The 12,531-nt window shown below is 39.5% G+C and overlaps 1 protein-coding gene across 1 annotated transcript; it reads right to left on the bottom strand.

Annotated features, from left to right (window-relative positions):
• Positions 1-528: 528 nt before the first annotated feature.
• baiap2l2a (BAR/IMD domain containing adaptor protein 2 like 2a) lies at positions 529-10,230 on the bottom strand. Its single transcript, XM_028599120.1, has 11 exons — positions 10,177-10,230; positions 9,710-9,785; positions 7,689-7,775; positions 6,631-6,692; positions 6,452-6,523; positions 6,187-6,267; positions 5,945-6,076; positions 3,526-3,595; positions 2,176-2,359; positions 1,178-1,243; positions 529-583 (listed from the first exon to the last, which is right to left on the bottom strand). Exons 1-11 carry the CDS (start codon positions 10,228-10,230, stop codon positions 529-531), a joined length of 939 nt encoding a protein of 312 aa, XP_028454921.1.
• Positions 10,231-12,531: the final 2,301 nt, after the last annotated feature.

The raw sequence follows: 12,531 nt of genomic DNA on the forward strand, positions 1-12,531 counted from the left end.
TTGCGCGATTGACTGACTCATGCGAGAACTCATGAGTCATCGAGAACTCGAGTTAGACCCATGGTCTGCGAGCTTGCAATGTTTCTGGCTCTGAGTCTGCGGGTTGGGAAGTTCCTATAACCTGTCTCGGACTGTCTTTCTGCTCACTCAGTCGCTTGAGTTGACTTGTGGAGTTGTCGTTGCCTACGGAATTGTATGTTATTACAATTTGGCAGCTAAGATGGCTAGGACTAGTAGTAGCTAATGTTGCAAGAGGTTTGTGTGTGGCGCTGTTATCATTTTAGATTGAATTGTAGTAGGACTCAACTGATCCAAGTTAATGATACTAGAGAATCGCGATTCACAAGTCAATTTAAAGACTTGGGTGAAAGATCCGAATCACGACTCAAACAGGTTTAATACAAGCCTTCCGTGATCGCGCACAGCCCCCACGCCTCCCTCACGCCTCCCCCACGCAGTTACTTGTAGCCAAGGAGGACACGGAGGATTAAAAAAACATGATGGACTCTTCAGAAGAGGTCATTATCTTCACTTCTGCGCACGAAAGTCGCCGTACGGCACAAATCTTCTGAACATAGCCACACTGAGAAATACAGAGAGAGTTGTGTGGAGCTGATAGTCTTAATTAGCTTTGTATCAACTCATTTGGCAATGGCTTGAATGTAACAGAAGTTAATTAATATAAAAAAAGTTCTTCACTAAAGCTTTAAGGTTGCTAAGATAAGTTTTATTTTCTGCTCCAAAAGATCCAAACTATTCTCTTAACATTCACATTATAGGCATTTAGCTGTGGCATGTGTCCACAGTGACCGAGCAAAGTTTTAGTTTAAACTTCTTACTGGTTTTCCTCACAGCAATGGGTCACCCAAATATCTTAAATAGTTATTATTCCAGGCCTGAGCTTCATGCTGACCCTCTTTATTAAATGTTGGGCCCATAAAACAATAAGGACAGCCTGGGGGAGCTGGAAATATATACTCTGTGTCAGGTTTGAAAGGCAAACATTATGCAGACGGTTTTGGTTAAAGTGTCTACATCCATTCTTTCGCCATGCTGCAGTACTGTATAATAAGATCCAGCAAGCTATGACAATACATTTCTTTAACAGCCTGCACTTAGCATGATATAATGTTATTTAACAGTCGTACTTGTTGAATACATTTGACTGGATGCTTACCCAGAGCTGATTGTCATTGGAGGATCATCCATTGCTTCCACATAGGTGGCTGGAAACCATCCCTGACTGAAAACAAAAGAGCCAGAAAGTAAAGGTGAGGGTAGTGGATTATGTGTTCATCTCTATCTGATAGAATTTGTAAAGACGAATACACTTTTTAACACAATTGAATTGGGCTGTTGCTAGTTGTTGCCATGTCCATACTGACTGGTCAATCCATCCCTTTGGTCTAGACTTTAATATCGCAACAACTACACAACATTTTGTACCGACATTGATTGTCGCCAGAGGATGAATCCTAAATGACTTTGGTGATCGTCTAACTTTTCTTCTAGCATCATCATCAGTTCAAAATATGTGTGTGTCCAATACTTTGGTTTATGGTCAGATACCTGCTAAACTAACCACATTCTTATCAGTGCTAATGAGAAAATATTCACTTATTAACATGCTAAACTAAGATGAAAAACATAAAAAACATTAAACATCAATCTATTAGCATTTCAAAACATCACTGTGCTTCAGTGTAGCCTCACAGAGCTGCTATAGCGTTGCTGTAGACTCTTAGTCTTGTTTTAATGAATGTTTTCTATTGCTTCTGTTTTTCACTAAGCCTTTAATATGTTATTCTTTTAATTTTATTGTCATTCATTTCCTCACCATAGTAACTGTACTCACTGTTTCTTATACACTTTTATTTATTCCTCACAAATAGTTGCCCCTTTATTTATCACCTTTTCTCAGCAGCTTATTTTTCCTGAGGACAAGGGGCTTTTGTCGAGAACATTAAATTTAAAAAAAAAAATGTTTGTCAGTAGAACTACTGAAGGGCATCAGTGTGAAACAGAGAGTACAGCAGCAAACAAAGTAGAATAGATTGTTCTTGAGCAGCCAAGACACATTTACAGTAGGTACAGATAGACAGTGATTAAGCAAGACAGACAGACAGTCTCCACGTTCACACAAACACACACACCTCGCCAGGATACATCTCTCACCGTGAACTGCTGTCAGCACGTCCGAACAGCCAGCCGTTCTTGGGCTGTTTGACCAACACGGTAATTATCTCTCCCCTGGTGAAGGGCAGCAGGGTTTGGTTGGAGCCACCAGGCTGGTGGGCCACCCTGGCCCTCATGTATTGGCCTCCCGAAGAGCGAGAAATGCTTCCCTGGGGAGACGGCGCTAGAGAGATAAAAAAAATGAAACATTTAGGTGCAGAGATGACAGTTTGTTAAAGCGCAAGTTAGATGATAAAGCAGCTGAAATCGCAAAGAAGGATCTCTGGTGAAATGATTAATTAAAAAAAATATAAGCGGCTAGGATTTATTTCTTTATTTCTTTATTTATTGCCCTGGTATTCATAACTCAGAGGGTTATCAGACTACTAAATATCTTACTCTATGCATAATTATCTCTGCTTGGATGGCAAGGGGTGAAATCCATTGAATTATACAGAGAGAGGGTGGTATTGTATGGGCCAACAAGTTTGCTGCATGCAATGATTTAGAAGGGCAAAAGTGGAGACTTGCTATTTAATATTCTAGAGATTGTTTATTGTCTGTTTTAGATAATTTGTTACTTTATCTTTTTTTTCACTCTAGATAAGCGAGCCAAGTAATTAGACAGACTTTGTGCACAGAAATGTACAAATGAGGTGTGAAAAGTGTGTTATGTGCAAAATTGGGTGAGAGAGAGAGAGAAACAGAGATAAAAGGCTTAAAGAATGATAAAGCGGGTGGTAGAGTGAAGGCAAACTGAGCACTGATATGCAGGCGGAGGCATTATGGACTGAACACACAGACGACAATGAATATTACAGAAATACTTTTAGGATAAACATGACACGTAATATGTGGCTCCAAAGTAAAATCTGAATCTTTTCATGGTGTCGTTTTTAGGTGTTTGGAGCACTTGAACAGCTACTAGGTTGACATTTTATATTTATGTTCAAACACAGTCTCAGTAATTTGGAAGAGGATTAGGGCCACATGTGGAAAATTTTATTTGAGTTTAAAGTCAGAATTATGACTTTAATGTAAGCATTCTGAGATTAAAGTCTGAATTCTGACTTTATTTGACTGCCTTTGTTATTTTTTGTATTTGTATAGTGTATGTATGTTTGTGTGTGTGTGTATATGTGTGTGTGTGTGTGTGTGTGTGTGTGTGTGTGTGTGTGTGTGTGTGTGTGTGTGTGTGTGTGTGTGTGTGTGTGTGTGCGCTGACTTTATTCTCAGAATTCTGACTTTAAACTCAGAATGCAATAATTGTTTTCACATGTGGCCCTAATCCTCTTCTGGACAGTAAAGTGTACTCAAAATAAATACAGAGTTTTGGAATGAAGGTCTCACCCCTTGATGGTATGTTGCCGAGGGGCAGCGCCTCTCTGCTCTTTCTCATCTCCTCCTCCCTCATCCCCACCTGTACAACAACCACATATACACAGATACAAACAACTTGACCGTCTGTTATCTGTTGTAACGTTAATATATCTTGTAAACCCCATGAATTACTGCAATCATAATGGCAAAGGTCACATCTGAACAAACAAACGATAAAGAAAAGCAACAGCCCAGGATGTGTTGAATACACTGAATAAGTAATGTATATCATGTGTGACTGTAGAAGCACAATTCCAATTTCTGTCTAAAGCGGCTCCCTTCCGGCTTCTCTTTGTTATAAGCAAAAGATAAATCCCACTTCCGACAAAAACAAACACAAAATCCATGTTAATCCTCCGACTGTTTATTACAGTAGGATGTGGGATGTGTGGGGTTCATAGGCCCGTCACCTTCCAATCAGGAACAGACTGAAAGTGACAGGGTTTTATCTCTGTTGTTTACCTGAATGGTAATTGCAGCCTTCATACAAATAACCATATGGTTTCAGTTTGTGAATTGTCCATGGTGTGTTAATCCCACTGTATTGAGATGCAGATAATTCATCCTCACAGACCTGCGTGTTTATTCAGATGATATACAATATATAAGGTTCAGTTTTGAATTAAAGTTAGTGTTTGCACAGAAAAATGTAAAATGTGTAGCCTTATCACAATCACCTATTAATTTCTTTCATACCAGACAATGTGTAATCTCTGTCCTAATTCAGCTCTATTTCCTTCAAAGCTTTGCTCTATTACTGTAAATCAGGCTCCAACCAGCAGAGGGCACCCTGGTAACACAAATATGATTGCAATAATTCATTGGTTTCCGTATAACAACACTGCCTTTGCATAAGTATTATCAATATATTTGTTGCACAAACAAAAACATGCAACAAGTTTGGACTGGTTCAAATTCTGTTATCCATTTCACAAGATATTTAACAGTACGTTTGTAAGACAGGATTATATCTCACAAGAGCAGCATATTGTTGGAGTTTTGAAAGATTCAAATGCATCGCAGCTCGGATCCTGCCTAAATAATTCAGTAAACACGACTGATTTCTATAAACTGAACTCACAGAGGTGTCCAATGAAGTGGGTCGTCGGACCTCAGGTGCTCTGGTGGCATCCGTCTCCACCGTCCAGGCATCAGCTTGCTGCTGGAGGGGACCTCCTGCCTGCCGCGCACACACACACACACACACACACACACACACACACACACACACACACACACACACACACACACACACACACACAAATACAATAAATTCCCAGCTTATGTTACAGCAGAAAATTAATACTTATTTGGGGCAAGAATGCATGTTCAATGCTGAGCGACGAGACAAAAGACGTAAGCAGTTATCCACATATGATAAACAGCTGCCTGCTCTGTTTATGGCTAAAGGTGATTACTGTTGTTGTCATTGTTAAAAATCCCATTAGCCATTTCTATACGACTGCCATCTCTTTGTGTTTGTGAGACAAAATTCTAATCAAACAGGTTAAAGCTGCAGAATTAAAATTGGACATTTTTATGCAAGTAAAAATAATAAAATTTTGACTGTTTACTTCATAATTCTTACTTTTTATGTCATGATTTACACTTATAAATATATAATTTTGACTTTCCTTAAGATGTTCGATTTTCTTTATCATATTTTTTCTTTTCTGGGCGTAAATGTCCTTCCATACTTGTGGACCAGTAGATCATTTCTCTGTTATTCACCTTGGTTAATATTTTTTAGACAAACAGCCTGATGCACAATGAGGAACATGCCTCTCTTCATGTGGGGGCAGTATGCAGTAATAGTAAGATGTTACAAGGTTACATTTATTGGAATGAGCCTCATAACTACATTGTTCAAAAATGATGTTGCAGTAAGTATTACAGTAAACTTGAGTTTTTATTGAGAGGGCTAAATATTAAACAAACAATAAGACACGTGTCGGGTCAGTCCTGAGCCACTGGTACAGTCTCAAAGGGCTTTGTGACAGCCTCATTATGAAAACTTGGTTTGGGTTTGGTGCACTGAAGGTGTTTAATGAGGACAGTAAAGAGGTGTTGTAAAAAAGTGAACAGGGAGTCCAGAGTTCAAACAGACAAGCTGTGAGTGTGGCATCAGTCCTGCTGAAGCTACTGAATGTGTATCTGCTGTTCTGTGGTTGACCCTCATTATAAAGGGCGGGAAAGGGAATGTCCCCGCGGGGACCGATAAAGTCTCTCATGAATGAATCATTACACATTATTGTGAATTCTCTTTTGAGTGTCTTCCTGTCATTGAGCTTCTGACATCCATTGCAATGAGTTGTGCGACAAACCTGACCCATTTGGTAGTCATAAAAAACATAAAATATTGAAATGCTATTTGAAGTAAGTTGTATACCTTATTCATGAGGTGGGCGATGGATTGTATCAGGGCGCAGTGTTTCTCAGACAGGAAGCGGTATCGCCTCTCCTCCTCCTTCAGAGCCTCGGCGTGGCTCTCCCTGAGGAACTGCAAATACTCACTACAATCCTGAGGACACACATAATTGAAAGTACATATATATTTTGTACAAGGACACACTCGTATACAGTGGTGCTGAATCCGGGGGTGCGGAAAGAGAGAGGGAGAGAGAGAGAAACCTGGTTGGCTCCTCTCCTCAGCTGTCTCTCCAGAGCTGCTGCCTGGTTGTGGACTTCCATTTCATAATGCTTCCTGCTGCCCTGCACAAAAGAGAATTCACATCCCGTCTGTGTACGATCAATTCAGTCACCCAGGTAGCAATTAGCAATCCAGTGGAAATGAAATTGAAGACGTTTCCCCATTAATTCTAATGGCGTCTTCACTTCTAATGATAGATTCCCATGATACCCCCGCAGTTATTCATTTGACATTGCCCTCACTCACTGATATGTAGTCTCTGTCCAGTCTGATGTTATTGTCCATCTCCTGAAGAACCTCCATACTGAACCGGCAGAACTGGAAGAAGACAAAATCATGTTTAAACATCTGAGAAAATGGAGCACGTAAGAGTTTGATCCCACCCGACAAGTCGTGATGGACAGAGAAGTGTTGATGTAACGTACTACTCCATCCAGCTCCCCAGTTAGTCTCCTTTGGCTCTCAGAGATCTGAATCAGGACGTCTCCTTTAACACAATTACATCATTGTTATTGCTTAATATGCGACTGGAAAACAATAAAATGACATTGTAAAATATTTTCACTTTGTTCATTTCTATCTACTCATTAGCCAGTGATCGCAACACAAATACACATCTTACTTTACCTCTCTCTCTCTCTCTCACACACACACACACACGAGTCAAGACAACAACATGGTAGGACTGACTTTCTGATTCTTCTTTTAAGAGAACAGTTAGGTTGATAGTTAGATTGCAACATAGTGTGTTTGTCAGTCTGTTTTGTGTGACTTTAGCCAAGAAGTGTTGGCAGTGTAGGTATCAGATTCCAGCAGGCAACATGAATAATAGATGATGACAGGCAGCGGGCCGTGCTCCGCTCATTTAACCCAGCCACTCTAAAGGGGTTGTTGTTGTCATGTTAGGTTTTGTGGCTGGAGCTGTTGTCCAAACTGGATCATTAGTCTACTCTTAAATATTTTCCATTTCAGGGACAATGAAAAGTCAAACAAAAATAAGTTCAACATACTTTCTCCAGAATATTGTGTTATGGCATGCAAAACCTGATATTCAAATGGTGTTTTGGCTAGGGTTTTGAGCGTTCTGCCCCCCACTATGTTGAGCCCGAGACAGGACTCAGGTCAGGTAAAAGCTGTGCAGTCCTTATAAGCACTGACTGTTATAGATACTGTAAAATACATTCATTCAACTTATTAAATTATGTTTAAAATCAAAGATTATTACTACTAAGAGTGTGTGGGAAGAATATGCTATTCCCACACACACATACATGCTACACATGCACTGGTAGTAATTGTGAAAGGAGTAATAAAGTGTAAACTTTGGTCTTGATGACGCGGAAGAACACTGTTTGATTAGTTTAATAAATGGCCATAAACACATCAAAGACAAAAGGATCACATCCTGGATTGTTATACCTTGTCGGTGTTTCCACTCAGTAATCATGAGATTACCCAAGCCTGAATGTGTGTTCACACATACCTAGCAAGCGGGAGGATGTGGTGTGAAAAGCCCTCTCTCCAATCTTTGAAAGTGCACTGAAGTAGGCCTCACTTGTCAGAGCAAGAGCTGAAACACACACACACACACACACACACACACACAAACACAGTAGTCAATTGAAATGCTAATGCATTTGGTACACTTCGCTTCCCAGGCAAAGCACTACAAAAGCAGCTAAACAGAGGCATAAACAAATGTTCAATTATTAAAATGTCCATACGCACAAGTATCTCTCTGTGATCATTTGGAAATATGTTCACTTAAAAAAAAAAACCCACAGTAAAATCACATTTCTTTTGATCAGCAATAACCATTCGCTCTCATTGCTACCTCCGTGCATTTTGACCTCCTGCTATTGATACTGCTTTATTTGTACTGTACTCCCTAAATGGGGAGTTCACCCCCTTCCATTTATTTTATCATTCATTTTCATTTATGAAACATAAATAACGCAGCAGCTAAATTCAGTCGTGGAGAATAAAAACAGCTAAACTAGTCATGCTGAGAGCCATCTGGCCTAGCTTGGCGGAGAAATTCACAAGTTGTTTTTATTATAAATTACATATGTTAAACCCTTTATTCTCAGCCTTTCTCTTAGTTACTGCTGTAGTGTGGAGGATGGTCTGGCAACGGGAAACTACTGCTGCACACTCCTGATTTTAGGGCAGTATACTGTAAGTCAAAAGGGGTCAAAAGGGATCAAATCAAAGTTTGACCCAAATTAAATCACCAGCTTTGTGTGGCCCCTGTGACTTGCGCACGGCATCAGATCCCTGAGCAGAGGTGGTTCTGGTCTTTTAGACGTGAGTGAGCTTTAGTTGCATTTTTCCGCTGGTGAGAAAAACTTGTTTTTGGAGAGATGGGGCTACAGCCTGTGCTTACCAAGCAAACACACACACACACACACACACACACACACACACACACACACACACACACACACTCTCCGAGGCTGTGAGAGCAAGAGATTTCAACAGTGAAAACCTCTGTGATGGTGCTTTAATAACAAAGGATAGGGAGCTTCCACAAGCAGTATCCACTACCTATTTGATAAATAGATAATCTTTAAATTTATGAGAAGCTGCATCAGCAGAAACACTCTTGGCCTTGGCTCGAGCCCATTAACGTGTCATTAAGTTATTGCTCTACCCTGAACCCTCGGAGCGAGCGCTTATAGCCTCTGTGCAGGTGGCAACAGGAGACCTAATAATCTGTATTTTATCTCTGCAGGGCTTTTGGTGCAGTGGTGCTACTACAAATCAGTTCTTGATGCAGCATTGCTGCTCGTGCATATATTAAACACACATGTATAATGCAATGTAATGTGTGAAAGCATCACGTGTAAAAACGCTTCTGTTGCTGAATCCCATTTGTATGTCAGCATTTCACATTTTTAATGCATTGCACGGGGATTAGAGGTGATTACGATGTGGATAATTAAGACATAAAATCCAGACGCAATTACTGACTCAAATTAAAAGTTTAATCCTGACCTCTCTTCTCTTCATTGCAGGTTTTAAAAGAAAAGACATAGAGCATGCAAATACATTCAAGACTACATTCAGTATCTTCAATCCCTGCCTCTGTCTACGGAAATCAGATATAGTTGTTTGTCTAGTGACAATATAGTCCCAACAGCCTCTGCATGCCTTGGTTACAGGCCCATAATCAAGGCTGTATAACAGTATCAGGATATTCCCAAAGCATATGGACTTTGGAATTAGTTCCAGTAAATTAGATGCCTGACAGCTCTCATGTTCCTTTCAAAGCCATTTGTTTGTTTAGTCTATTGCACTAATAAAGGTGGGTGTGCAAATTTTTTTTATGTATATATATATATATATATATATATATATATAAAAATGTATATCACACATATCATTCACACAGAAATTGACTGTCTGTCAGTCCGTCCATCTGTCCATCTCTCTGTCTGTCTGTCTGTCCGTCCGTTTGTCCATCTCTCTGTCTGTCCGTCTGTCCGTCCGTCTGTCCCTTACCCTGGAAAGCTTGGACGTATCTGTTGCCCAGTAAAACCAGTTTCTGTAGGCTTGGGTTGAACTCGTTCATCAAGCTCTGTTTAAGAAACACAAACACAGTTTTTTTTTTTTGAAAGTCACAAACTTTAAGACCTACCTAAAGGAGAATCAATAAAATTCACCTTTATTTCAATCTGTATTTATGAGCACAAACTCTCCTTCCCAACACCGGAGCACAACCTACAGTAAGACTCAAGCTGAGGAAATACTCCTTGAATTTGAAACAGACTTTGTGAATTCACATCATGTTTGCTTGGCAGAAATGAAACTCAAAAAGTTAGACTGAGCTTCACTCCTCAGTAACCAAGAAGTGCTTTTTTCCAGAGTGTCTTGAAAAGAAATCACAACACAGGACAGGACACTCTTACTCTTTCCCACAGGTACGTTTGTTGTCTAATTTGAGCCCGCGCAAAGTATCTGTTACTTACCGAGTAAATCCCCAAGGTGGACTGATGCAGCTGATCGCTACTCATCCCCGACATGTTTGTATCCAGAACAGTGCAACTGTCAGTGAAACCTCAAGAGTGTCTGCGGGTCTTAAATCATCCAGCAAATGTGCCAAAGCCTCTGTGAGAAAAGAGTTAATAGTATTAAAGTGGACGTGGAGCTGAGGAGAGGAGGCAGTGTGTAAGTAACTGACACCGCTGTGGCCTGAGAAAGACTGGAGGTAAATAATTAAACATGGCTCAACCATAAAACACACACATGCTGTAAACCCTGACTGTCTGGGCGTGTGCAAGTGCCCCATTGTATGTTTTATTCAAGACTATAACAAAGATCTGTTTTCACTCTGTAATGCATGAAACCATAATATGTAAACTTTTAAAAATGGGTTGTAAAACACATACTGTACACTTGGTTTTTCATCTGCTGTTTTTTTTAAATCCATGTCGTAACCTCTTTAAGAAAAGTGCTATATAAATAAAATGTATTATATACAGTACCGGTCAAAAGTTTGGGGTCACTTAGAAATTTCCATTCTACTCCATTATAGACAGAATACCAGCTGATCTGAGTGGGTGACTGATCTTTAATGCAATATCTACATTGCCCATTATCAGCAACCATTCATCCAATTGAAATTTAAAAAAAAAACAGTTGGGTGCTGTAGCTTCTGGCACACATTACTCAAACAGAATATATGTTGTATTAGTTAGGATCTATTTTAGGGTGCAATTGATAAGAAATTGACTTGACTAAATATGACTAAAGTGTAGTACTTGTAATTAAAGCATATTTTAAAAATCTGTGATCCCAATCCTTTAATACAGTAGTATCACTAATATTTCTCATTTTTGATTGGTTAATGCAGAGCTCAGTGGTCATATGTGCTAAAAATCCTATAATCCTCATACTTTAATCACTTTAGACGTCAAAGTCCTACTTGCACAGACTATACGAGGCAAAAAACAAGCATGGTCCCTATATAGGAGTCCCTACATTTTTGTATGAAAAAAATTTAACAAAACATTGAACGTATCTTGATCTTTATAAGTTGTTTTCTGTTTTGCTCAGGCCTCAGTATATGGACACTAAACCACAAGAAATATCGATCACTGAGAGAAAACATGTACTTCTTCCACCAACAACCCCACCCCCCCTCCCAAAAAAAAAGAGTTGTACTGTGATATTTGATCAAAGCCCCCCAGATGAGTGGAGAGAAAGTTATTGATTTCTTTCCTTACTTTAACCATCATATTTTGGCATTGGTCCGTGAGCAGCCCACAGCGCTGACGGATTTATCATTCTCAAACTGCAGATTTGTTCTTTCTGTGACATGTCAGAGTCAGTGAACTCCCCATGAACTCCTGGAGGAGAGATGCAGGTGCCATATTTGACAGTGATGTGTTCATGTTGTGAGCGAAAGGTAGGACAGTGTGGTGAGAGGGATAATTGTGTTTTGTTCTAATACAGAATCCAGACAGGAAGTAAAAAGGGAAACTGGAAAACCATTGGCTGTTACAGTAGGTTAATTGTGTATCGTTTAGTGGATTAAAGGCTATGGCAGAGAGAGAGAGAGAGAGAGAGAGAGAGAGAGAGAGAGAGAGAGAGAGAGAGAGAGAGAGAGAGAGAGAGAGAGAGACTTGTACACTAGATGGCACCAACTAACTGCTCACATGACTTGAATGTTAAACAGCTTCATGACACACTTATTTAATCTCTTTCTTGATCCCTCTTCTCTTATTTTCTCCTCACAAAGTTATATAAACTTGGTTCAATATTTCAGCTGTTAGCACAAAGACTCACTCTGCATACTATCTAACACAAAAAATCTGACATTTATTACACACTGAGGATTGATTGCGACATTTGGAATAGTGATCACAGACCATCACTGGTGGAGGAGGTATTCTGATCCTTTAAGTCAAATTAGCGATGCTAAATAAAAAATATTCAAGTAAAAGTATTGAATTGGAAAGCGTACTTCGGTAAATGTACAAAAGTATTATCAGAACAACGTATGCAAAAGTATAATATGCAGCCGAATGTATCCCCTGTCAGCATTATGACGTTATTTTTGGATTATTATTACTGAAGCATTAACATTGTATGCAGCATTTTACTGTTGTTTATTTACTGTTGCTGGTTAGTTTAAGAACAGTACTTTAGTAAATGTACTTAATTACTTTCCACCCACTGCAGACTATTAGTAGCTCTCTGATGTAGTACATATGCTGTTCATTCTGCTGACACAGTGGACAGTTAAACAAGTTATTAAATTACAGCGAGAACAGTCAAGCACCAGTGACTTCAGAGGATGTATTGATATGCAATTGACAAGA

The sequence above is a fragment of the Perca flavescens genome, chromosome 15 (genome assembly GCF_004354835.1).
Source record: "Perca flavescens isolate YP-PL-M2 chromosome 15, PFLA_1.0, whole genome shotgun sequence".
Taxonomy (NCBI): Eukaryota; Metazoa; Chordata; class Actinopteri; order Perciformes; family Percidae; genus Perca; species Perca flavescens.